The sequence below is a fragment of the Aphelocoma coerulescens genome, chromosome 29 (genome assembly GCF_041296385.1).
Source record: "Aphelocoma coerulescens isolate FSJ_1873_10779 chromosome 29, UR_Acoe_1.0, whole genome shotgun sequence".
Lineage (NCBI taxonomy): Eukaryota > Metazoa > Chordata > Aves > Passeriformes > Corvidae > Aphelocoma > Aphelocoma coerulescens.
Genome location: NC_091042.1, coordinates 2,033,950 through 2,055,826, shown reverse-complemented (window position 1 = coordinate 2,055,826; position 21,877 = coordinate 2,033,950). Strand labels below are relative to the sequence as shown.

At 59.6% G+C, this 21,877-nt stretch overlaps 1 protein-coding gene across 4 annotated transcripts in view; it reads left to right on the top strand.

Annotated features, from left to right (window-relative positions):
• The window catches only part of LRP1 (LDL receptor related protein 1), an 80,094-nt gene that overhangs the window by 17,499 nt on the left and 40,718 nt on the right, over nucleotides 1-21,877 (top strand). For all 4 annotated transcript variants that reach the window (XM_068997655.1, XM_068997653.1, XM_068997654.1 and 1 more), the window contains exons 3-9: nucleotides 3,217-3,354; nucleotides 4,883-5,002; nucleotides 5,910-6,038; nucleotides 6,184-6,447; nucleotides 19,532-19,694; nucleotides 20,586-20,808; nucleotides 21,073-21,262. In XM_068997655.1, the coding sequence (XP_068853756.1) occupies nucleotides 3,217-3,354; nucleotides 4,883-5,002; nucleotides 5,910-6,038; nucleotides 6,184-6,447; nucleotides 19,532-19,694; nucleotides 20,586-20,808; nucleotides 21,073-21,262 (1,227 nt within the window). The remainder of the gene's footprint in view (nucleotides 1-3,216; nucleotides 3,355-4,882; nucleotides 5,003-5,909; nucleotides 6,039-6,183; nucleotides 6,448-19,531; nucleotides 19,695-20,585; nucleotides 20,809-21,072; nucleotides 21,263-21,877) is intronic.

Here is a 21,877-nt window from a genome sequence, read left to right as displayed (position 1 = left end):
CACTTCACTCTGTGCTTGGCAGAACCGTCTCCTGTGGTTCGGCTCTGGGTTTGTTTATTCCTTAAGGCAAAATGATGCAACGGCCCCTCCGTGGGAGGGATGGGGGGCTGGGATGGGCTGGCTGGCTCCAGTCAATCAGCAGCCCTGGAAAATTACAGCAGGAGGACTTGGAGGCTGGAAGGAATCCGTCCTGATTGGCGTGTTCCGCTTGCTGCGCGCGTCCGCGCTCGGTCCGTACGGACAGGTGACCGGAGCACGGACCCTTGGATGCTCTTCCCTCTCCACCTTCTCCCTCTCTCTTCCCTGGGGCTGGTGAGGAGCAGCCTCTGGTGCTGTGGATGCACCTCATGTCCCATCCATGTGGAGGTCATGGATGTTGGAAGACTCTTGGGTTTGGTCCAAGCCCCCTGAGGGCTCATCCCTGGAGGACACGGGAACCCTGCTGACCCTGCGCCCCTCAGAATGCGCTTGGCACTTCCAGGACAGGGAGGTGGGAGCCTCTGAGAGGCACAGACCAAAGCCTGGCATCTCCTCTCTCCTCACCACCATGTGTGGGACTGAGTCCGTGTGTTTCCATCACCACCACAGACCCCAAACTTTGGAATCTCTGAGTTCTTTGGGAGCAATTCCCTCCCCAGCTGACCTCTGGGGACCTGAAGGGGCTGGGCCTTCCTGAGGGGCTCTGCCCACCTCCCCCAGTTCCCACTTTGCACCCCTAGACCCTGGAAGGGAGCCGGGGGATGCTGTGCCCCCTGGGACATGGCAATTGGGATGCCAGGGCACATCTGTGCCTTCAGCACGGGCCAGGGAATGAGCGGAGCCTCCCGCCTGCTCCTGCCCAGGCTCATTCCCGACCTGTCAGCACAGGCCCACGGTATCTCCAGGATTGCCAGGCCAGCTTTTCTCACGCCACTCCGGCACCGGGGCTTCCAGCAGCCTCTCATCCCCCTTATCTCCCTGGCAGGGAGAGAATGACTTTTATTACTCTCGTTTAATCCGTGTTTGAGCCGGGCTGCGAGCGCAGCTCCCGCCGCCGCTCCAGAGTCCTTCGGTGCCGCGGCGTTTGCGTGGCACTGACGTTCTCCTGCCAGAGCCTCTTGAAATGCCGTCAGGCACGTGCCAGGTTTTCCTCCCTGGGGAATCCTTTGAAGTATTCCCTGGCTTTGCTGAGCATTGGCTGCTCCCTTCATGTCCCCAGTGCTGCTCGTTTGGTGCGAGCGGCTCATGCACGGTTCTTGCACGGTCAGTTTGTTGCTCCACGGAGCTTCCATGGGAGGAAAACACTTGGACAAGAGCCTTCTTCCTGGTGGAGATCAAAGATGAGGGGCTCTGAGGAAGGAATTTGCCGTGGCTCAGCTGTGGCCAGCGCCTGGTTGGCCCATCCGTTGATCCGAAGGTTCAGGAGGCCTCGGATCCCTCGTCTTGCCGTGCTGGATCTGCTGTTGGCACGGTCTTGATGAGTTCAGGAGTGACCCAGAGGCAGCACCAGGACCCTCACTGCTGCCATCCTGATGGGACAAGTGGGACCATCCCACTCCTGCTCCTCCAGCCTCTTCCCTCATTGTGTTCCCCCCATCTGCGTCTCCCTGGGCTGTTGCCAAATCAACTGCAGGAGGAAGAATGGCTTTTCTTCTTTCCTTCTTTTTTTTTTTTTTTTTTTTTTTTTCCTGAGTGGTTTTTCGAGGTTAAACATTCCTATCTAATTCGGCTCCTTGGGGTGTACCACAAGCTTGTCACATGTAATAAATTGGCTCATTTATTAGCGCCAGCACGGTCAAAAGCAAACAAAGTGGCTTGTGGATTAATCCTGCCCTGTTTGGGATAAGTGGTTTGATCCAGGCTCTTTGTAGGGAATAATGGACACGGCAGAGCAGTTCTGGCTGATGAATTGGGCGCTTCACTTCAGCCCCTTCATTCTTCTGGTCCATATATCGACGTTACTTAATTAACCCATAATTTGCAATTACGGGGGGCCCACCTTCTGTGAAAAGATAAATCTGTGCGGTGGCACCTGGTAAGAAATTATCCCAGGAGTCACCTGCTGGGTGCCCTGGGGCTGGGAAAGAGGGGAAGCCCAAATCCCCGGTGGTTGTGACAGAGCCTGGGTGTCCTGAGCAACCTTGAGGATCCCTCGCCCCAGTGCCAGGCCAGTGGGCTCACTGGGAGCATACTGGCATGTGTCTGAGATGCCAGGCAGTGATCTGACACCTGGAGCCTGTTAGATTCCCGTTTTTCTGGCTACCCTTGAGCAGGAATGGGTGTGACTGCCCAGGACGGACAGAGAGAAATTTTGGCTTTGGATGGATTGAGGACCCTGCTTGGTGTGGGGCTCCAGTGCTCGGGGGGTTCACAAACCCTGGGCTTTGTGGTCCCCGTCCCACAGCTCCGTGTGCTGCTGAGGGCTTTTATCCCCCTCTGGGGGCCCAAGGGTCACGGTGGGATCACCTCCAGTGTTCCTCGGCGGTGTCCGGGATGAGGATGCGCCGGCACACGGAGCTCTGGCTGTGATGTAACGCTCCTCTCCAAGGAGAGCTGGAGCTTATTTAGGGCAAACTCCGCTGTCGGAGTCTCCAGTGAAGGTGACTGGGCTAAAACGGGACCGTGCCTGGACACGCGCTGTGTGCTGTGCCCTTCTCGCTGCTCACTGGGGACCCGAGGGGATCCACCAAGCTATTTCTGCCACCGTCCTGCTGCCAGCCCTGCTGAGGGCAGGGTGAGGCATGAACAGCCCCTGAAAAATGGCATTTTGATGTTTTGGCTGGGCAGAAATGTGTTGGTGGCTCCGGTGGAACGCTGCTTGTTCAGCTCTGAAATGTGGATTTCGGGCAGGGAGAGGAGGAGACCCCAAGGAGGGGGTCAGGATTTGTAGGGGCTATGCCAGGGCTCATTGTCACCCCTGCAGCCACCTCCAGCACAGGGTGAAGCCATGCTGGACGTTGCAGGAGCTTTTCCCGGGGTTTCAGGCCGTTAATGGATTTATGGTGTGTTTGTTGTTTGTCTCCATGCCTTGCTTCTTTTCAGAGGAGCTTAAAAATAAAGCCTGGCTTCCTTTGTAATTTTTCCAGTTAATAATGGAGATTAAATCTCCTTGTGCTGGGCTCGGAGGGGGCCCCCCCATCAACCTGCCCGTGCCACGGCCTCGGGACAAGGAGGGTGTTGGCACCCGGGGGAGGAGGGGGTCACAGTCCCTGTGCTGACCCTTTGGTGTCCTTGCAGGTCCTCAGAGCAAAGTGTCCCGCTGCCAACCCAACGAGCACAACTGCCTGGGCACCGAGCTCTGCATCCACATGAGCAAACTCTGCAATGGGCTCCACGACTGCTTCGACGGCTCCGACGAGGGCCCGCACTGCCGGGGTAGGTTTGGGGGTGCCAAGGGGCTGCAGGAGAGGAGGGGCTGCCCCATGGGATGCTCTCCCCCACAGGGCAGGAGTGATGAGGCCCCCTGGTTTCTCCTGTGGAGTGTGAGCCCCAGCACACTCAGCTCAGCACAGTCACGGATCCAGAGATTATCCAGAGCTGCTTGGAAGCAAAATGCCCATCATTCCTGAGCCTGCAGCCATGAAATAGCTGCATTGTCTCCTGGGTTTAAAAGCTCCAGACCTGGGGTTCTGGTCCAGATAAGAGATACCGCTGTGGTTTTTTCCTAATTTCCAGGAGCTTTGTCCCCCCTCCTGGCTTGTCCCCGTGGCTAATCCTGCTGGAAAACTCCCTAAACCAGCGTGCTGCTGCGCAGATTAATCGCTCAGAAACGCATGTCCTGGGCTGACCCCGCACTCTGAAGCCTCTTTGCTCCCCAACCCTTCCCCGCCAGGGGTGGGGGGCTCCTGCCCCGCTCCACCAGCACCCAAAAGGCTCCCTGCTGGGACTCAGCTCCTCTCCACTGCCCAGATCTCATGGGAGCAGCCCGGGGCAGCTCCTGCAGCTGTGCCTGAGCTGGGAATTAATATTTCAGTAGCAGCTCTCGTTACTTAAGTGGGATCTGATTTTTCACGGCCGGGCAGCACGTGAGCCACGTGAGCCACGTTGGGGCAGCTGCTCGGGGCTTTGGGCACCTGATGCTCACAGGTTTGGGCACGCTGGGGCCACCAGCCCTCAGTGGTGCTTGAGCCGGATGCCGAGTCCCCCCTGCCTGCGGCCGGTGCCGCCCCAGGGAGGCATTTCCTCCATTTCCTCGCAGCTGCTTCCGAGTCCCAGCCTGCCACTGCCCCAGGCTTGGGCAGGTGAGCTGTCACCCTGAGCTGTCACCCCAAACAATCACCCTGAGCTGTCACCCCGAGCTGTCACGCCAACAATCACCCCGAGCCGTCACCTCAAGCTGTCACCCCGAGCCATCACCCTGAATTGTCACCCCAACCCCTGTTCACGCTCCAGCTGCTGGACCACTGCTCCCCCCATCCCTCTCCCCTCAGGGAGCTGGGGACTCTGCTGCCCTTGCAGCCATCCCGGGGGTGGCAGTGCCAGCGGAGCTCCCATGCTGAACCCCCCCATTGTCCCCTCTGAGCACTCCAGTGACCAGGTTGGACAGGAGGGGAGCTCTGGTGCATCCACATCCCCCAGGATGCCCTGGAGCTGCATCCCATGCCACTCCCCTGCACAAGGAGTGCCAGGTCTCGGCCACTTCTGGAAGTGGCATGGAGTCAGCAGCACTGGGCACGGCAGGGCTGCTCAGACCCCCCCTCCGTGGAGCAGCTGTGGATCCCACACGTCCTCCCTCCCTCTGGTGAGGGGCTCAGTCCTTCTCTCCCCACTGGGGAGGTGGGAGCAGCGTGGAGTTCCCACTGGGGTATGTGGTGGTCCTGCTCACCCAACCCTGGGTCCTTGATGTCCATCCTGTTCCTCCCTGGGTGACATCCTCTCTCTTCCATCTTCCCTGTCCCCGCAGAACAACTGGCCAACTGCTCGGCGCTGGGCTGCCAGCACCACTGTGCACCGACGCTGGCCGGCCCCGTCTGCTACTGCAACCACTCCTTCCAGCTGGCCGAGGACCGGAGGAGCTGCAGAGGTGGGTCTGGGGTGGGCACAGCCCTCACTCCATGCTGGTGACTGTGAGTCCTTGGGGATGTGGCCAATGCCACCGTCTGGCAGCCAGGGCTTGGCTCGGGGGGGGAAGGGGCTGGGCAGACCTTGAGTCAACACAGGGCAGGTGGGATGGGATGGGATCCATGGGATGGGATCCATGGGATGACATGAGATCCATGGGATGGGATCCATGGGATGGGATGGGATCCATAGGATGGGATGGGACTCCCTCTGCTGAGGATGCGGCTCCCAAAAGCCTGAGTGAGGAATACTGGGAATAAGGAAAAGGCTTTGTCTTTGTGTGTAGGGTCAGGGACTGGCACATGCTCCTGGTGTCCCTGGCTTGGAGAGGATGGGAAAAATAGGAGAGGGTCACAGCAAGGATTGATGGCATCGGTGTGATGGAAACAAATCTCGAAGTGGGAGATTGTGCTGGCTCCATCCCTTTCACGTGGTGGCAGGGGCCGTTCCTGGCTCTGGCACGGAGCTCTGGGGGATGCGTGGCTTTCATCTGCCCAAAGAAAGAGCAGCCAAGCCAGGGGTTTGAGAGCTGGACATTGGAGGGGGTGGGAATGGAGGTGCAGAGCTGGAGGGAGGCTCAGTGGCCGGGCAGGGGTTGTCCTGCTGCAGCTGATGCTGGAGCGGGGAAGCAGGGGCTGCCTGGCCTGTCGTGGGGTGGCCTTGGAAGGAATCCCTTGGATTCTTTGGAGGCTGATGTGAAGGTCCCTTCAATTCTTCTGGAAGCTGGTGTGAGGGTCCCTTTGGCTCAGGGATCCTCCTCTCCTCTCCAGCTCCACCTTGGAGAAAGGTGGGAGCCGCATTCCCTTTTCAGGCAGCGAAGGAGGAGTGTTTTCTGGTCCAAACCTCGGGTTTTTTCCTGTCTTTCCCAGACTTTGACGAATGCACCGTGTACGGGACATGCAGCCAGACGTGCACCAACACAGAGGGCTCCTACACATGCAGCTGTGTTGAGGGGTATCTGCTGCAGCCGGACAACAGATCCTGCAAAGCCAAGAACGGTGAGAGCCTGGGCAGGGGGGGAGCGTGGTGCTTTGGGGCAGCTCTGCAGCCCTGCCCCGGGCTCTCTGTGTTGGGCTCTTCCCTGGGGTTACAGCCATGGCATTCAGCTCTACCCTGACCCCCTTGTCCCCTCCTTGCCTGCAGAGCCCGTGGATCGCCCTCCCGTGCTGCTCATCGCCAACTCCCAGAACATCCTGGCCACGTACCTGAGCGGAGCCCCCGTGCCCAACATCACCCCCACCAGCGCCAAGCAGACCACAGCCATGGATTTCAACTACGTGGAGGACACCGTGTGCTGGGTGCACGTGGGCGACAGCGCCTTGCAGACCCTCCTCAAGTGTGCCAAGATCCCCAACCTGAAGGGCTTTGTGGAAGAACGGTCCATCAACATCTCCCTGAGCCTTCACCGTGAGTGCCCGCTCCCCTCGGGACCCCCATCCTGCTCCCCCATCCCCAATTCCTCGCTACCGCCCCACTGTCCCCAGGCCACGGTGGGTGAAATTGGGAAGGAGGCAGCTTCCCACAGGGCCAGGTCATTCCCTTACCTTTTATTGTTATTTCTAGCAAGTTTAGTGGTTTCTTGGTGTGCAGGTATGAGGGAAAGGGGTACAGGGAGGAGTGGGGCTGCTGCCTGTGCAGCAGGTTTTGGGATGGCAGTTCTTGCGTCCTTCGGTCCCACCCCAAAAAGTGACTAAGAGCAAACTCCCAACCCAGAGGTGCCTCTGTGGGTGCCACATGAGTCATGGTGTGAGTGGCTGGTGGCAGTTTCCTTCTGCTGGTGGCTCCATGGCCAGAACGAGTGTGGTTACAGCTCTGTTTCCTCTTTGGGCTTGCTGGTCCCAGTTCCGCAGTCAGAATGGGAGCAAGAGTTACTGGCTGGGATTTCAGTGCTCTCTAAGTCAGGCCCAAGAGGGGTCCCTGTGGGCTTCCAGCACCTTCCCTACCTGTGCAGAGCAGTGGGGCCGGTGGGGTCCCCCCATGGAAAGCTGGAGAGCCGGGATGTGGGACACCCCTCCTGTCACTGGTTTTATCCCTTGACACCACAGACCAAGTGGTCAGGGTGGAATTGGAGCATCTGGGGTTTGCAGTGGGTCTCTGTCAGGTTTTGCCTCCCTGGTATCATTCCCTCGGGGGTGTCTCTGGCCTCCTGAAATTGGGGAGGCTTCCAGGGGGGCCTGAAGCGAGAGGGATCCCCTTATCCCACCAGCCACGCTGTTGGATGACAAGCAATGGCTCATCCAGCAAATTGGATGAACTTGGAGGAGTGGATCTCTGCAAGCGAGTGAAGGTCCCGGGTGGATCCCGGAGCCGAGAGCGATTCCCTGCCGAGGGCAGTGGGGTGCGAGCTGGGGTCCCGGGGGTTCTGGGGGTCCCGGGGGCTGCGTGTGGCAGGGCTGGGCAGGCTGTGGGCGCTGCCGAGGGTGTGTGTGCACAGTTAATTTCAGCTCACCATGTGTATTTTTAGGGCAGGGTGTATTTTTAGGGAGAGGCCTCACCCTTTGCTCTCGGAGGCGATAGCGTGGAGTCAGGCAGGACAGGGCTCGGCTTCCTTCTCCTGGGATTTGGGAGGGGGTCTGTGGGATTTTGGGGGTCTCTGCTTTGGGTGCCCCTCTCCAAAGGCTCCCTCAGGGTGAGGCTGGTTCATCAACACAAAGGAAGTGGAGGAGTGAATTCCCTCAGCGCTGAGTCAGGTGCTGGGGGTCGGGATGAAGAGATAATGTCACTCTGCCGCAGGACACTGGAGACCCATGAATCCAATTAGTGGTTTCCCTCTTTATTTGCTTCTTTATGGCATTATCTGCTCCCAGCAGGAGCAGGACCTCCCTGGTGCCTGCTGCTAATGGGGCTTGAGCTGGCATCTGACGGGGGGAGATTGATGCTGAGGGGCCGGAGAGCAGCAGCTCCAGCTGCCGGGGGAGGCCTGGGATGTGCGGTGCCACAGCCTGGCTCCGGTCACTTCCCTGCCTCCCTGTCCCGCTCCGTTCCTGTGGAGATTCCTGCCACTTGTGCTGTGGGAGATGTGTTAAATGAAGGCTGTTAACAGCCCTTGGCACGACCCGCTGTCCCTGGAGCTTTGCTGTTTGCCTGGTCCTTGTGCTCCCAAAGCCTTTTGCGCTCCGCAGGCTCCGGAGCCGCAGCGCTTCCTGCGGCGCCGCCCCCTCGGCTCCCACCTCGCTGCCCGTGGATATTTGTCACAGGCACTGATTTTCTCAGTTGATCTAAGCTGGCTGGTTCCCTACCCCCAGGTCTTTTTCTGGGGACAGGCTAAAAATCCGAGGCTGGCGAAGCCTTCTGTCCATTTCTCTTGCAAAAGAGAATTCCAATTTGCATTGGAATTGGATCGTTTCTCTCCACCATCAGTCGGAGAGGGCTGGGGGGACTCAGGGCACCTCTGGGGGACATGTGGAGCTTGGTGCCAATGATCAGGACAGGTGGGATGACATGGTCCTTTACTGGGCAAGGATCCAGGCTCTCCCCGTGTCCACAGGGACCTTGGAAGTGGCACCATCCTGCCAGCCCCAGTGTCCCTCTGTGCTCGGCCCTGTGACAAGGATGAGGCACCAGCGATGGCACGGGAAGGGCTCGTCCTTCCTGCCAGCACTGAATTGTAACAAGGGGAACTTGTCTTATCCTTCCTCCCATCCCTCTGTCCCTCTCCTCCGCTCCGTGTGACAATCTAGCAGTGTTCCTGTCCGGGAGGATCCTGGCAGGCACCGCGCGCCCGCTCGTGCTCAAGGACAGAGGCACGTGCCTGTGCTGAGACTGCTCCGACCCCTTGGAGCATCGGGATGGTACAGGGGGGTTCACTGTGAACCCCCTGTCAGCCCTGAACCCCTCTGGCATGGGGCAGGGGACAGCTGGGGACCGGGGCGGGGCTGTCACTGCTCCCCTTGGACCCTCTGTGCTCCGTGGCAGATCCTTGACCTCCGAGGACTTTGTGATCCCGTGGGTTTTCTCAAGCAGATTCCAGCCTCCGCGTGTTTCCCCAGACAATGTCCTTGTTTGTTTGGAGTTGGGCTTCCAAGGAATTTCAGAGCCAAAACAGAGCACTAAAAAATAATAATTAAAATCTGTTGCTGGGCTCTTGTGCTGCTGCTTCCCATGTCCTGGCCGGAGCCCGCTGCTCCCCCAGCTCTCCAAGCTTATCCTGCTGGCCTTGTACCCCATCCTGGGGCCATTTGTCAGGGATCACATCCTTGAGCAATCCTCATTGCTCAGCTACCGACCCAGGGCCAGGACAGGGAGGGAAGAAGCTGTGGTGGGATTTGTGCCTCCTTCCATCAAATTCATGTCCCTGTCCCCCAGAGGTGACACCAGGAGGTGGGAACACCTCCCTAGAGCAGGCACAGAGGCCAGGACTGTCCTTAGGAGGCCACCTTTAGCTGGCAGCAGCCCAAGCCTGTGCCGGTCACCTCTCGGCCTCCACGCCGGCGTTGACAGCGGCGTTAAATCCCCGTCTCCGGTGCGCTGTGATCGGGTGACGCTCGGCTTTCGGGTGTCACCTGCCTTTGGGGGAAGGCAGGAGTCCTTTGCTTGGACTGTGGAAAAATACTGGGGAACACTGGGCTGCTCCGTGGCTCCTGGGGTGGCTCCCCTCTCCCTTTCGTTCCCCTCCCCTTCTCATGCTCTTTCGCTTTCTTTTTCCCCTTTTCTGTGGCTTTTTGCACGGGCAGAACCAGGAGCTTGGTGAAGGCAGGGAATGCATTTGTTGTGCTGGCAGGTGGCTGGGGCCAGCACTGCTCCATCCCAGCACTGGTGCTGCTCCTTCCCAGTTCAGCACTGCTCCTTCCCAGTCCCAGCACCTCTCTCCCAGTTCAGCACTGCTCGTTCCCAGTCCCAACACCTCTCTCCCAGTTCAGCACTGCTCTCCCAGTCCCAGCACTGCTCCTTCCTAGTCTAGCACTGCTCCTTCCCAGTTCAGCACTGCTCCTTCCCAGTTCAGCACTGCTCCTTCCCAGTCCCAGCACCTCTCTCCCAGTTCAGCACTGCTCGTTCCCAGTCCCAACACCTCTCTCCCAGTTCAGCACTGCTCGTTCCCAGTCCCAACACCTCTCTCCCAGTTCAGCACTGCTCTCCCAGTCCCAGCACTCCTCCTTCCTAGTCTAGCACTGCTCCTTCCCAGTTCAGCACTGCTCCTTCCCAGTCCAGCACTGCTCCTTCCCAGTCCAGCACTGCTTTCCCAGTCCCAGCACTGCTCTCCCAATCCCAGCGCCGCTTTCCCAGTCCCAGCACTGCTCCATCCCAGTCAGAGCAGGCAGGAATGCCACGGCTCGGCAGGATCCATGTGGGGCTGCTGGGAAAGGGCTGCAGAGGTGCTGTGATTTATTATTTCTCGGTTTAAGGTTTGTTGTTTTCCTTTATAAAAGAAGCCCCCAGGAAGGGGTTTGAAATATCAGGACATTTGATCCCGAGCGCATTATAAACCCTGAACACCGGCAATCTGGCCACCATTAAAATCCCTTCCTGGGCAGCATCAATCCCAAGCCGCCCGGCTCGCAGGGTGTTTTCATTGACTCCATTTCAGCCCTGTCACTCGGAATGGGCTGTCCCGGTGCCAGCGGGCACAGGAGCTGTGGGCGCTGGGACAGATTGATTTCAGGGCGATGTTGCTCTGCAGAGGAATCCAAGTACATTTCTTCCCCCACTTTGCATGGAAAGCTATTTTTCTTCCTTGCCGCCTCATCCTGGCCAAGAAAGAGGCTCCGATGTGAACTCACTTGGCAGGAGAGCGGGATGATTGGTAACTTCATCTCCTGGTTCCTTTCTGTTGGGTTTTTTCTTTAACTGTTTGTGGCTGTTCTTGTTGCAGCGACACGGGAAAGGGGGAGCTGGGGGAGAGCAGGGGATTGGGGGAGAGAGCAGGGACCAGGATGGATGGGAGCAGGGAATGGGGGAGAGCAGGGGATGGGGGAGAGCATGGGATGGGGGAGAGCAGGAGATGGGGGAGAGCAGGGAATGGGGGAGAGCAGGGGATGGGGGAGAGCAGGAGATGGGGGAGAGCAGGGAATGGGGGAGAGCAGGGGATGGGGGAGAGCAGGGAATGGGGAGAGCAGGAGATAAATGAGATTGGGGGATAAATGGGAACAGGGAATGAGGGAGAGCAGGGGATAGGGGAGAGCAGGGACCAGGATAGATGGGAGCAGGGAATAGGGGAGAGAAGGGGATGGGGGAGAGCAGGAGCAGGGGATGGTTGGGAGAAGGGGATAGGGGAGAGCAGGAGATGGAGCAGGGAATGGCAGAGAGCAGGGAATGGGGGAGAGCAGGGGATGGGGGAGAGCAGGGGATGGGGGAGAGCAGGGGCCATATGGGAAAGCAGGGATTGAGTGGGAGCTGGGGATGAAGGAGAGCAGGAGCTGCAGGGGAGCAGGGGATGGGGAGAACAGGGGATGGGGAGAGCAGAGGATGGGGAGAGCAGAGGATGGGGGGAACAGGGACTGGGGGGCTATGTCTGGAGCTGTGCATTCACACCAGCTCACTGTGTGGGAGGGGGCAACACCACGATGATGATTTTAATCAGTCCGTTAACGAAGATCTGCCACCGAGACACTCAGGACCCCACTGCGGCTCTGCCCAGCACCTCTGACTCCCATGACCTGGTGTTTCCGCTCACAGGGGACAGGAAAAAATCCCCCAAGTGGACTGAGACCACCCCCCCAGGCCGTTGTGGTGGCGGTGAGCTGCGTTCCCACCTTGCTGGGGACAAAAGGGTGACATTAATGTCCTGAGTCATCAGGATGCTCGTGCCCAGGGATGGGCTTGGTTTCACATGGACAGGAGCATGTCTGTCCCTGCACCTATCTGTCTGTCCCTGCACACCTCTGTCTGTCCCTGCACCCATCTGTCTGTCCCAGCACACACCTCTGTCTATCCCTGCACCCATCTGTCTGTCCCTGCACACACCTCTGTCTGTCCCTGCACCCATCTGTCTGTCCCAGCACACACCTCTGTCTGTCCCTGCACCCATCTGTCTGTCCCTGCACACACCTCTGTCTGTCCCTGCACACCTCTGTCTGTCCCTGCACCCATCTGTCTGTCCCAGCACACACCTCTGTCTGTCCCTGCACCCATCTGTCTGTCCCAGCACACACCTCTGTCTGTCCCAGCACCCATCTCTGTCCCTGCACACCTCTGTCTGTCCCTGCACCCATCTGTCTGTCCCAGCACCCATCTGTCTGTCCCTGCACACCTCTGTCTGTCCCAGCACCCATCTGTCTGTCCCTGCACCCATCTGTCTGTCCCAGCACACACCTCTGTCTGTCCCTGCACCCATCTGTCTGTCCCAGCACCCATCTGTCTGTCCCTGCACCCATCTGTCTGTCCCAGGACCCATCTGTCTGTCCCTGCACACACCTCTGTCTGTCCCAGCACACCTCTGTCTGTCCCTGCACACCTCTGTCTGTCCCAGTACCCATCTGTCTGTCCCAGCACACACCTCTGTCTGTCCCAGTACCCATCTGTCTGTCCCTGCACACACCTCTGTCTGTCCCTGCACCCATCTGTCTGTCCCAGCACACACCTCTGTCTGTCCCTGCACACACCTCTGTCTGTCCCTGCACACACCTCTGTCTGTCCCTGCACACTCTGTGTGTCCGTCCCGTGCTGTCTCGTGCCAGGCTCTCTGCGGGAACCCTGCAGGACTCTCCCTGCCCACACTGGCCCCATTTCTGCTTTCTCATCCCCCCTCCCCCCGGATCACCCCAGTGACACTCCCCGAGTTCCCGTCGAGCCTGTGTCTCTCTCCTCTCACCCAGAAGGAAGCCAAGCGCCCCGTCCCTCCCTCGGCCTCTGCGGAATATTTGTGCCCATGGAATGGTCTCATTAAGGCCGAGTAATTAGCGGTCCCTTGGCTGCCCTCCACACAGCCTGTTCCTGCTCTTCCCACCTCCGGTGCCTCAGCCAGGCTCTGCAGGGATGCTGCGGGGTTGAGCCAGGACATGGGGAGGAGTGAAAGTTTGGGGTGTCCCCACCCCGGGGAGCTGGAGACGGTGTCACTGGGGGGCTGGAGAGGAGCCAGTGACCGCTTGGACACAGTTCCCCTTCAGATGCAGCCCTGGTGCTGCACCGGGGGTCCGAGGCACAGGGACCACATGGGCTGGGGGTCCCAGAGCTCCCTGGAGAAGGGCAGCGCTCCAGCATCTGCCACTCATCGGGCTGGGCTGTCCCTCTGTGGGGGCTGCACAGCCCCGGGGGGGGCCGCGTTGCCCCCGAGGAACGTTTGGCTTGCGCAGGGTGGGCGTGAGCTCTCGCAGAGCCCCAGGGATCCATCCCAGCGCCGAGTCAGACATCCTGGCCATGGGCCACCGGCTTCCACCCAGCGGTTCCTCCTCGCAGCGAAACATCTTAGCAGAGAGGGCGGTGAATTTATTTATTTTCGAGCCTGGTTTGCTGAGGGAACGAGGCTGACGTGACGGCGGTGGCCGTGTGTGGTGGTGGCCGTCCTCTCCGCCGTCCCCTCCTGCCCAGCTCGGACACAAGGAGTTGGCTGTTCCTGGGAGCAGGGGGGCCGTGCTGGACCCTCGGGGGCACGGGGTGTCTGTCCGGCCGTCCGGCGCCCTTCGGGGCGGGAGTTTGTCTTTGTGCCCGTGCTGTTAACATACTTCTAATTAAGGAAAATTGTCCCCAGGAGCAGTGTTTATCCACAGAGCGCGGTGCCCTCACAGAGACGGGCTTGTTCTCCCGGGGAGAGGATGTCTGTGGAGGGAAGAGACAGAAATTCCTCCAGATTATGGTATTATGTAAATGTATCAAACGGATCATTCCCTATAAAAAGGAAAGTGGGAAACCGATGTGTTCAAGCAGCCCTGGGGATCGCATTCCTGACGAGCCTCCGTTCCTGCGCCGCCGGCGTTTCTGAGCCGAAACATTTCGGCGACTTTTCCAAGCTGTTTTTCCGCCCAGGCCGCGTGCCGGCAGCTCCGGGGGGCTCGTGGGGCGGCCGCCCGCCCACCCGCCCGGGCGTCTCACTGGGTGGCAAGTTGGCCACGGCCCCTCCTTGCCCTGCGGGGTGGGTTGTGCCGGGAGCGGGGGACGCAGCGCCCGCTGCTCTCCGGGTGGGATCTCTGTGGGATGTGGTGTGGATGGGCAGCTCTGGTGTGGTGTTGCTTGGACCACGGACCCCATGAGGCCTCCTGAGGCACTTGGGGTTCGTGTCAGGGCTTGTTCATCGTGGGGAAGCAAGAACTGGCTGTTGCCGTAGATGTGTGTTTATCAGATGTAAATATTCTTTATTTATTCTTTATTTCTTTATTATTCTTTATCTCAAGCCAGACGTTAGCGGTGGAGGTTGGTCCATCTCTGTTCTCCATCCCATGTGCTGGAGCAAGGGGGAAAGGGCTCCTCAGCAGAACGGGAACAAGGATTTGGTGTCGTAGCTCCGTGCCTGGCGATGTCTCCGGCTGCTTCAAGCAGAGCTGGGACCTCTCCTGGCCACTGTCCCTGTCCTGCTGTCCTGGGAGTGCTCCCTGGAGGGGTAGCTGGGAAGTGGAGATTCTGCCAGACTTGGAATCATGGAATTATTAATTCCATTCATAATTATGGAAAAGCCCTCTAAGACCCTCGAGTCCAACCATGAGCCCAGCGCCGCCAGGTCATCGCTGAAACGTGTCCCCAAGTGCCACATCCACACGTTCCAGGAGGAATTTTTCCATGGGAAGGGTTGTCAGGCATTGGAAGGGGCTGCCCAGGGAAGTGGTGGAGTGTCCATCCCTGGAGGTGTCCAAGGAATGATTGGACGTGGCACTCAGGGCTCTGGCGGGGATCGGCCACAGGTTGGACTCGATGGTCCTGGAGGGTTTTTCCAACCTCAGGGATTCTGGAATTCAGGGATTTTTTGCCAAGCTTGTTGGATCTCTGTGGCTATAGGGGGTTTCTCCTCTTCCTCGCTCAACTGTGCAGGAGTCTGGAGGAGCTGCTGAGTGGCTGCGTTGCCCTCGCAGCTGTTTGGGGACTGTCGAAATCCCTGGTTTAAATCCGAGGGAAGATTGTGTGTTTCCTTCCTCCTCCTGTCAGGCCACAATTGATGTGTTTGCAGACTGCACAGCAACTGATTCATGCAGAGCAAAGTTATGTGCTGGGTCAGCAAAGCTCCTTCCCCAAAAAACCCACAGCCCTGCAGTGCCTCGCTGCGAGCGGGGGAAATCGGGCGGCTCGGGTTAAGGGAGGGAGAACCTCGGGCTGTGGCGCCAGTGGGAAATGTGGGGTCGGTGACCCACTTGTGTCAAGGAGTTCTTTGAGTGGCCACCTGGAGCTCTGGGATCCCGGCAGAAGAAGGATGTGGCCAGAGGAGGCCACGGAGCTGCTCTGAGAGCTTGGAGCAACCTCTGGTGTGGAGCCAGGGTGGGAGAGCTGGGGGTGTTCACCTGGAGAAGGGAAGGCTCCAGGGAGAGCTCAGAGCCTCTTCCAGTGCATGAAGGGGCTCCAGGAGAGCTGGAGAGGGGCTTGGGACCAGGGATGGAGGGACAGGACACAAGGAATGACTTCCCACTGACAGAGCGCAGGGTTAGGTGGGATACTGGGAGGGAATTCCTCCCTGTGAGGGTGGGCAGGCCCTGGCACAGGGTGCCCAGAGAAGCTGGGGCTGCCCCTGGATCCCTGGAAGTGTCCAAGGCCAGCCTGGACGGGGCTTGGAGCACCCTGGGATGGTGGAAGGTGTCCCTACCCATGGCAGGGACTGGGATGGGATGAGGTCTAAGGTCCCTTCTGACCCAAAACATTCCAGGATTCTGTGAAAAGGGAAAATCCAAGCTCAGCGTGACACACAGGATTTTGTGGCGGGGACCTCAGGAACGGCTCTCGGCCGGGATCACTCGGGCCGTGGTGGGTGTGAAACCAGGAAACATCTGTGCGGGTGGGTTTTGGGGTTTGCTGAAGTCGCCAACCCGCCCGTGTTGAGCAACTTTGAAGAAGTTCTCGGTGCTCCCTCGTCCTCCGTCCTCCCTCCATCTGCCCTCCCCCCCCGAGTGGGGCTGCCAGCGTGGACCCTGTCCCCGTGAGGTTTTTTGGCCGCCTCTCCCAGGAAGAGCCTTGGGAAGCCGACATTCCCTGCTCTCTGCCCCCACCAGCTCCCTTCCAAACACTCTCAAATAAATAAATCTTGGGAAACGAGCTCGGCGTGTCGCAATCGCCCGCAACGGCCCTGCCGAGGTTGAGCAAGGAGGAGGATTGATTCCAGGATGGGAATTGGTGGGGAGAGGCACCCACGGGGGGCTGCGGGGGGGGGGGGGGGGGGTTGGTCTCTGCCCTCTGGATTCTCCCATGGAATCGTGGCACAACCCCTCCAGGGGACAAGTTCATCCCTGCCAGTCCCCTCAGATGGGTCCGAGGTGTGTCTTCACCGTGGCACCGTCCCCGGGCTCCCATTTTGGGTGGGGGGATGCAGGGGGGAGACTCTTTGCTCCCCCCCCTCTCCAAAGATTGGGAAGGAGGGGGGGGTAAGGTTTCTGCAGGCCAGCGCCAGGGGGTTAAAAATAGATGTTTTCTAAATTAGCTTCCACCAAAAGTTCAAGAGGAAATCCAGGTTTAGCTGAGGCTACAAGGAAGAGCTGAAAATAATAACAATAATAATAGTGATGATGATGAAAATAACAATGATGATGATGATGATAATAAAAAAAATACAAAGTGATTCCTGCGAAGGAGAGGGGAGCATGGTGAGCACAGAGAGAAGGAGCAAAGCTGGAAAACAAAAGCCTTTGAGGAGGGTAATGCTTTCCAGCTGCAAAAATACAGCCTGGGAGAGGAGCAAGTGCTTGCGTCACCCCCAGCCCCCGGCCCTGGGCTGCCCTGCCCGGAGCTGGGGCCCGTCCGGAGACCCCCGGCTGGACCAGGACCCTCGGCTCCCCTGGGAAGAGGCGGCTATGGCAGGATGGGCATGAGGGGAGTGTGGGGCTGGAAGTCTGTGGCTCGTTTTGGCCGTTTTCCCTTTGGATTCCTCTTTTGAGTGTTGGGCTGGACTCACCTCCGGCTCGGAGGGATGCGGGAGAGCGACGGGAAAGGGGCACTGGCAATGGGGCGGAGATGGTTGGACCCCCTCGAGGAGGAGAATCCGGGGGTCTGCAGCCTCGGGTGGGGGGCGAGGGCCCCTGAGCCCGTCCTGCCAACGCTCCCCACCCGCCCCTGCTTGGATCGCTCCCCCGGTCCTGTGACTCTGACTCAGCCACGCAGGCGCCAGCCAAGACCTGCTTTTTTTGGGGAATTCTTGCACATCCCTTCGCTGAAGTGTTTCTCGCCCCGGCAGGGCCCTGCCGCCCCCTCCCCGCGTCAGAGGGGGGGGTTTGGGGATGCTGAGGGGGGGGAGCAGGGGAGGTTTGGGGATGCTGGAGGGGAGCAGGGGAGGTTTGGGGATGCTGGGGGCGAGCAGGAGAGGGCGGTGGATGCTGGTTGTGACAGCAGGGTTCCGGCAGCCCCGTCTCGGGGGCAGAGTGTGGCCCTTGGCACCCCAGTGTACATTTTTAGGTGTTTTTTGCTCGCCACAAACCCCTCTGTCGCCCCAGGAGCTGGGATAGGGGGGTCCTGGCTGGAGCAGGAGCCCCATGAGCCCTGTGCCAGCCCCGGCACGTTGGGCAGCGTGGTGGGAGCCCTGCGCCGGCCTGGGTTTGGGGTTGATGCTCATTCCTTGGCTCAGGCTGTTTCCACTTGTTTTTACGAGCTGCCTCACGCCGGGTGGTGGCTGCGGGCGCCGCGGCCTCACCCTTCCGGAGGGGGGGTCACTGTCGGCATCACTGCCGGCTGCGTGTCCCCATCCCCAGGGCCACGGCCCGGACACGAAGGGCTGGGTGAGCTGGCCCGGATAACTCAGACACTGGGAATTGGGGTTTGTGCACCCCGAACTCTCTGCGTGCTCATCCCCATGGCCTCATCCCAGCCCGGCAGTGCGGATGGACTCGGCATCGCCGGGGAGAGCAGGGGGAGCGGGGGCATTGCAAAACCTCCTGGCTTGATTCATGTTTTCCCTCCCTGCGTTGGTTAATAATTCAGTGGTGTCTGGCCCTGCTCCTCTGTGGCTGTCTGGGTCCTGCTGACCTCGAGGTGCTCAGGCTGGGGGGCTGCTGTGCCCCATCCCTGCTCCTTTGGGGCTCTCTGGGTCTCACTGACCTCGAGGTGCTGGGAGTGGGGGGCTGCTGTGCCCCATCCCTGCTCCTCTGGGGCTCTCTGAGTCTCACTGACCTCGAGGTGCTCAGGCTGGGGGGCTGCTGTGCCCCATCCCTGCACCTCCAAGGCTTGTCCAGGTCCCTCTGACCTTGGGGTGCTGGGACTGGGGGGCTGCTGTGCCCCATCCCTGCTCCTCCAAGGCTTGTCCAGGTCCCTCTGACCTCGGGGTTCTCAGGCTGGGGGGCTGCTGTGCCCCATCCCTGCTGCTCTGGGGCTCTCTGGGTCTCACTGACCTTAGGGTGCTCAGGCTGGGGGGCTGCTGTGCCCCATTCCTGCTCCTTTCTCCAGGGCTCTCTAGGTCCCTCTGACCCCTGGGTCCTTCCGGCCAGGGCTGCTGTGCTCCTGTCCCTGGTCTGCCCTGCCCGTGCTGGCTGTGGTGCTGCAATGCTGGGGTCTCAGGGGGCAATAATCCAAAGGACAGCTCCCCAGAGCACTTGGGATCCCCAGGAGCTGCAGCCCCTCAGCCCGGCCTCTGGCCTGGCGGGCGCAGGAGGGGGCTGGGCAGCGCTGAGCACTGAGCCGGTGGCAAGGCAGGAATTCGGGTACGCTGGGTTTATCCGATTTAACAGGCTTTCAGTGGTTTAATTAAATACTCACACGCTGCGTGCCAGGTGCTGTCCCTCACCTGCTCCGGGCCCCGGGGTGTCCCCGCAGCTCCGGATTAGCTCTGCTCCCACCTCGCCCAGCGGGATCTGCCCGCGGCCCCCCCGTGTCCCGTCCCGGTGCCGCTGTTGGAGCCCCTTCCCTGCTGCCCGCTCCCTCCTCCAGCACCCACCTTGCAGAGCTTCCCCCTGCTCCGCTGGTATTCCTGCGGGATGAATTCCCAGTGTTTCTGCAGGATAATTCCCCGTGTTTCTGCGGGATGAGTTTCCAGTGTTTCTGCAGGATAATTCCCAGTATTTCTGCAGGATAATTCCCAGTGTTTCGGCAGGATGAATCCCAGTATTTCTGCAGGATAATTCCCAGTATTTCTGCAGGATAATTCCCAGTGTCTCTGCAGGATAATTCCCAGTGTTTCTGCGGAATGAATTCCCACTATTTCTGCAGGATAATGCAGGATGCTCTCGCGGTGTTCACACCAGATGCTTTCCCGGTCGTGTGTGATGTTTCTGGCTTGTCTGGGGGCAGCAGGTCCCGTGTCCCCGGGGAGCAGGGGATGGGGTGCCGTGGGTGCCCTGTGGCTCCACGCAGGGTGAACAGGGCAGATCCCTGGCACAGGTGCAGGTCCCGCTGTCCTCGTGGCTCCCACTGCTTTATTCCTTGGCTGTGTTGGTGTGATCCCGGGGGGGCTCCTGGCTCTGTCCCTCCCTGCCTCACCCCACTCCCTTCTCTCCCGGCCCAGATGTGGAGCAGATGGCCATCGACTGGCTCACGGGCAACTTCTACTTCGTGGATGACATCGATGACAGGATCTTTGTCTGCAACAAGAACGGGGACACCTGCGTCACGCTGCTGGACCTGGAGCTGTACAATCCCAAGGGAATTGCGCTGGACCCAGCCATGGGGTGAGTCCAGGGAATTCACTGCCCTTGGGGACAGTTGGCAAGGGTGGCCTGTCCCTCTGGGGTGGGGAGTTTCCTGTGTCTCTGTGAGCCCTCTCTGCAGGGATGCTTCCCACCAGCTCTGCAGGGCTCAGTCCTGCAGGACACACCTGGCCCAGCTCTGGGATAAGCTGCTGCTTCCAGCTCGTGCCACACAGCGTGGTCACAGCTTTGCTCCAGCTTTTGGGAGCCGGAGCAGCTCCCTGGTGCCCGTGCGTCCGGCCGCCACCTTCTGCACAGCCCCGGGGATGGGGATGCCAGGATGCTGAATCATGGGAGCAGCTCAGGGCACACCTGGCAGCTGCCAGGCCCCGGGAGCTGCGAGCTGCTGTGGCCGAGGCCATGGTGGGCAGAGCAGAGTAACCAGTCAAGAGGAAAACTCCCCTCTCACCAGCTGCTTTCCTGATGGGCACTTCCCTCCTGGCTCGGACGGAAAAAGCTGGTGTTATTGAGCAGAAAATCAGGAGTATTTAATATAAACAAACAAATATCGCAGAGGATCCTGGAGAGAGACTCCAAGCTCAAGCAGGGCTGGTGCAGACAAGCCCCACAGGTGACTGAGTTAAGTCCCTTGGGCTCTGTGGTGGTGATGCTCATCCCTGGCTCTGCTGTGCTGTGCTGGGAAGCACCGTGCCGGGAGCTCTGGGGTGCACAGGCAGCTGCCTCAGGTTGTGTCTTAACATCTACAACCTCACATGGGCCTCGTCTGGTGACACCAACACATCTGAAGCTCCCGGGTGCTCTGTGCCAACCCCCAGCCATCCCTGCAGGGATCCACACATCCATATCCTCCCTCTGCCAGGGGTGAAAGTGCCACCCCAGTTCTGAGCTCGCTCCTTTGCTCTTCTCTCACAGCAAGGTGTTCTTCACTGACTACGGGCAGATCCCCAAGGTGGAGCGCTGCGACATGGACGGGCAGAACCGCACCAAGCTGGTGGACAGCAAGATCGTCTTCCCGCACGGCATCACCCTGGACCTGGTGAACCGGCTGGTGTACTGGGCTGATGCCTACCTGGATTACATCGAGGTGGTGGACTACGAGGGCAAGAACAGGCACACCATCATCCAGGGCATCCTGGTGAGCAGGTTTGGGGCAGGGTGGGGTCAAGGGAAAGGACTGGTGTCGGAGCTCGTGTCCTGGGTGCCACTGGTCTGCAGTTGTGGCTTTACTGGGCCAGTAAGAACATGCTGAGCACTGGGCACGGTCCTGCCGAGGGTCATCTTGTGCCAGTGGTGGACAAGACCACAGTGATGGACAAGAGCCACGGGGTGGGACCAGGGGTTTTGTGCGTTGTGGAGCCCGGCTCTCACAACTCCTAAATCCTTGTGGACACCCTTCCAGATCGAACACCTGTACGGGCTGACGGTCTTCGAGAACTACCTGTACGCCACCAACTCTGACAACGCCAACGCCCAGCAGAAAACCAGCGTCATCCGCGTCAACCGCTTCAACAGCACCGAGTACCAGGTGGTGACACGGGTGGACAAGGGCGGAGCGCTGCACATCTACCACCAGCGGCGCCAGCCCACAGGTGGGACCCTGACTTGGGAATAACAGCTCCCTGGTTCCTCAGTGAAGGGCTTGGGTGGGATTTCAGGAAGAATTTTGCCATGGAAAGGGTGGTCAGGCTTTGGAAGGGGCTGCCCAGGGAGTTGGTGGAGTCCCCATTGCTGGGGGTGTCCAAGGAATGACTGGATGTGGTGCTCTGGTTGGGTTGACACGGTGGGGATTGGTCACAGGTTGGACTGGATGATCTTGGAGGTCTTTTCCAACCTCAAGGACTCGGGGATTCCTGCTCCCCAGGTCACTGGGGGCTGCTGAACACCCTGGGGTGCCCCCCTTGCCTGCTCTCGCTGCATCTCCTCCTGTGAGCGCTGCACTACACGGCTGATGGATCATGGAGAGTGCAGAGCAGATGTGGCATCCTAAAATATTAATGGTCCCACTTACTCTCTGACCCCACTGCCAGCACGTTCACCCCGGTGCTCCCAAGCACCAAGGGATTTCCAGGGAGTTGAAAGGCTCCGGTGCTGCGCCGACCCCTCCCTGCATCCCTCCCTGCCTGCCCGCTCCACCACCACCAGCACCTTCCTGCAGTTAATCAATTTACTCCTTTAAAATCCTCTTAGTGTCTGCAGCCTGCTCG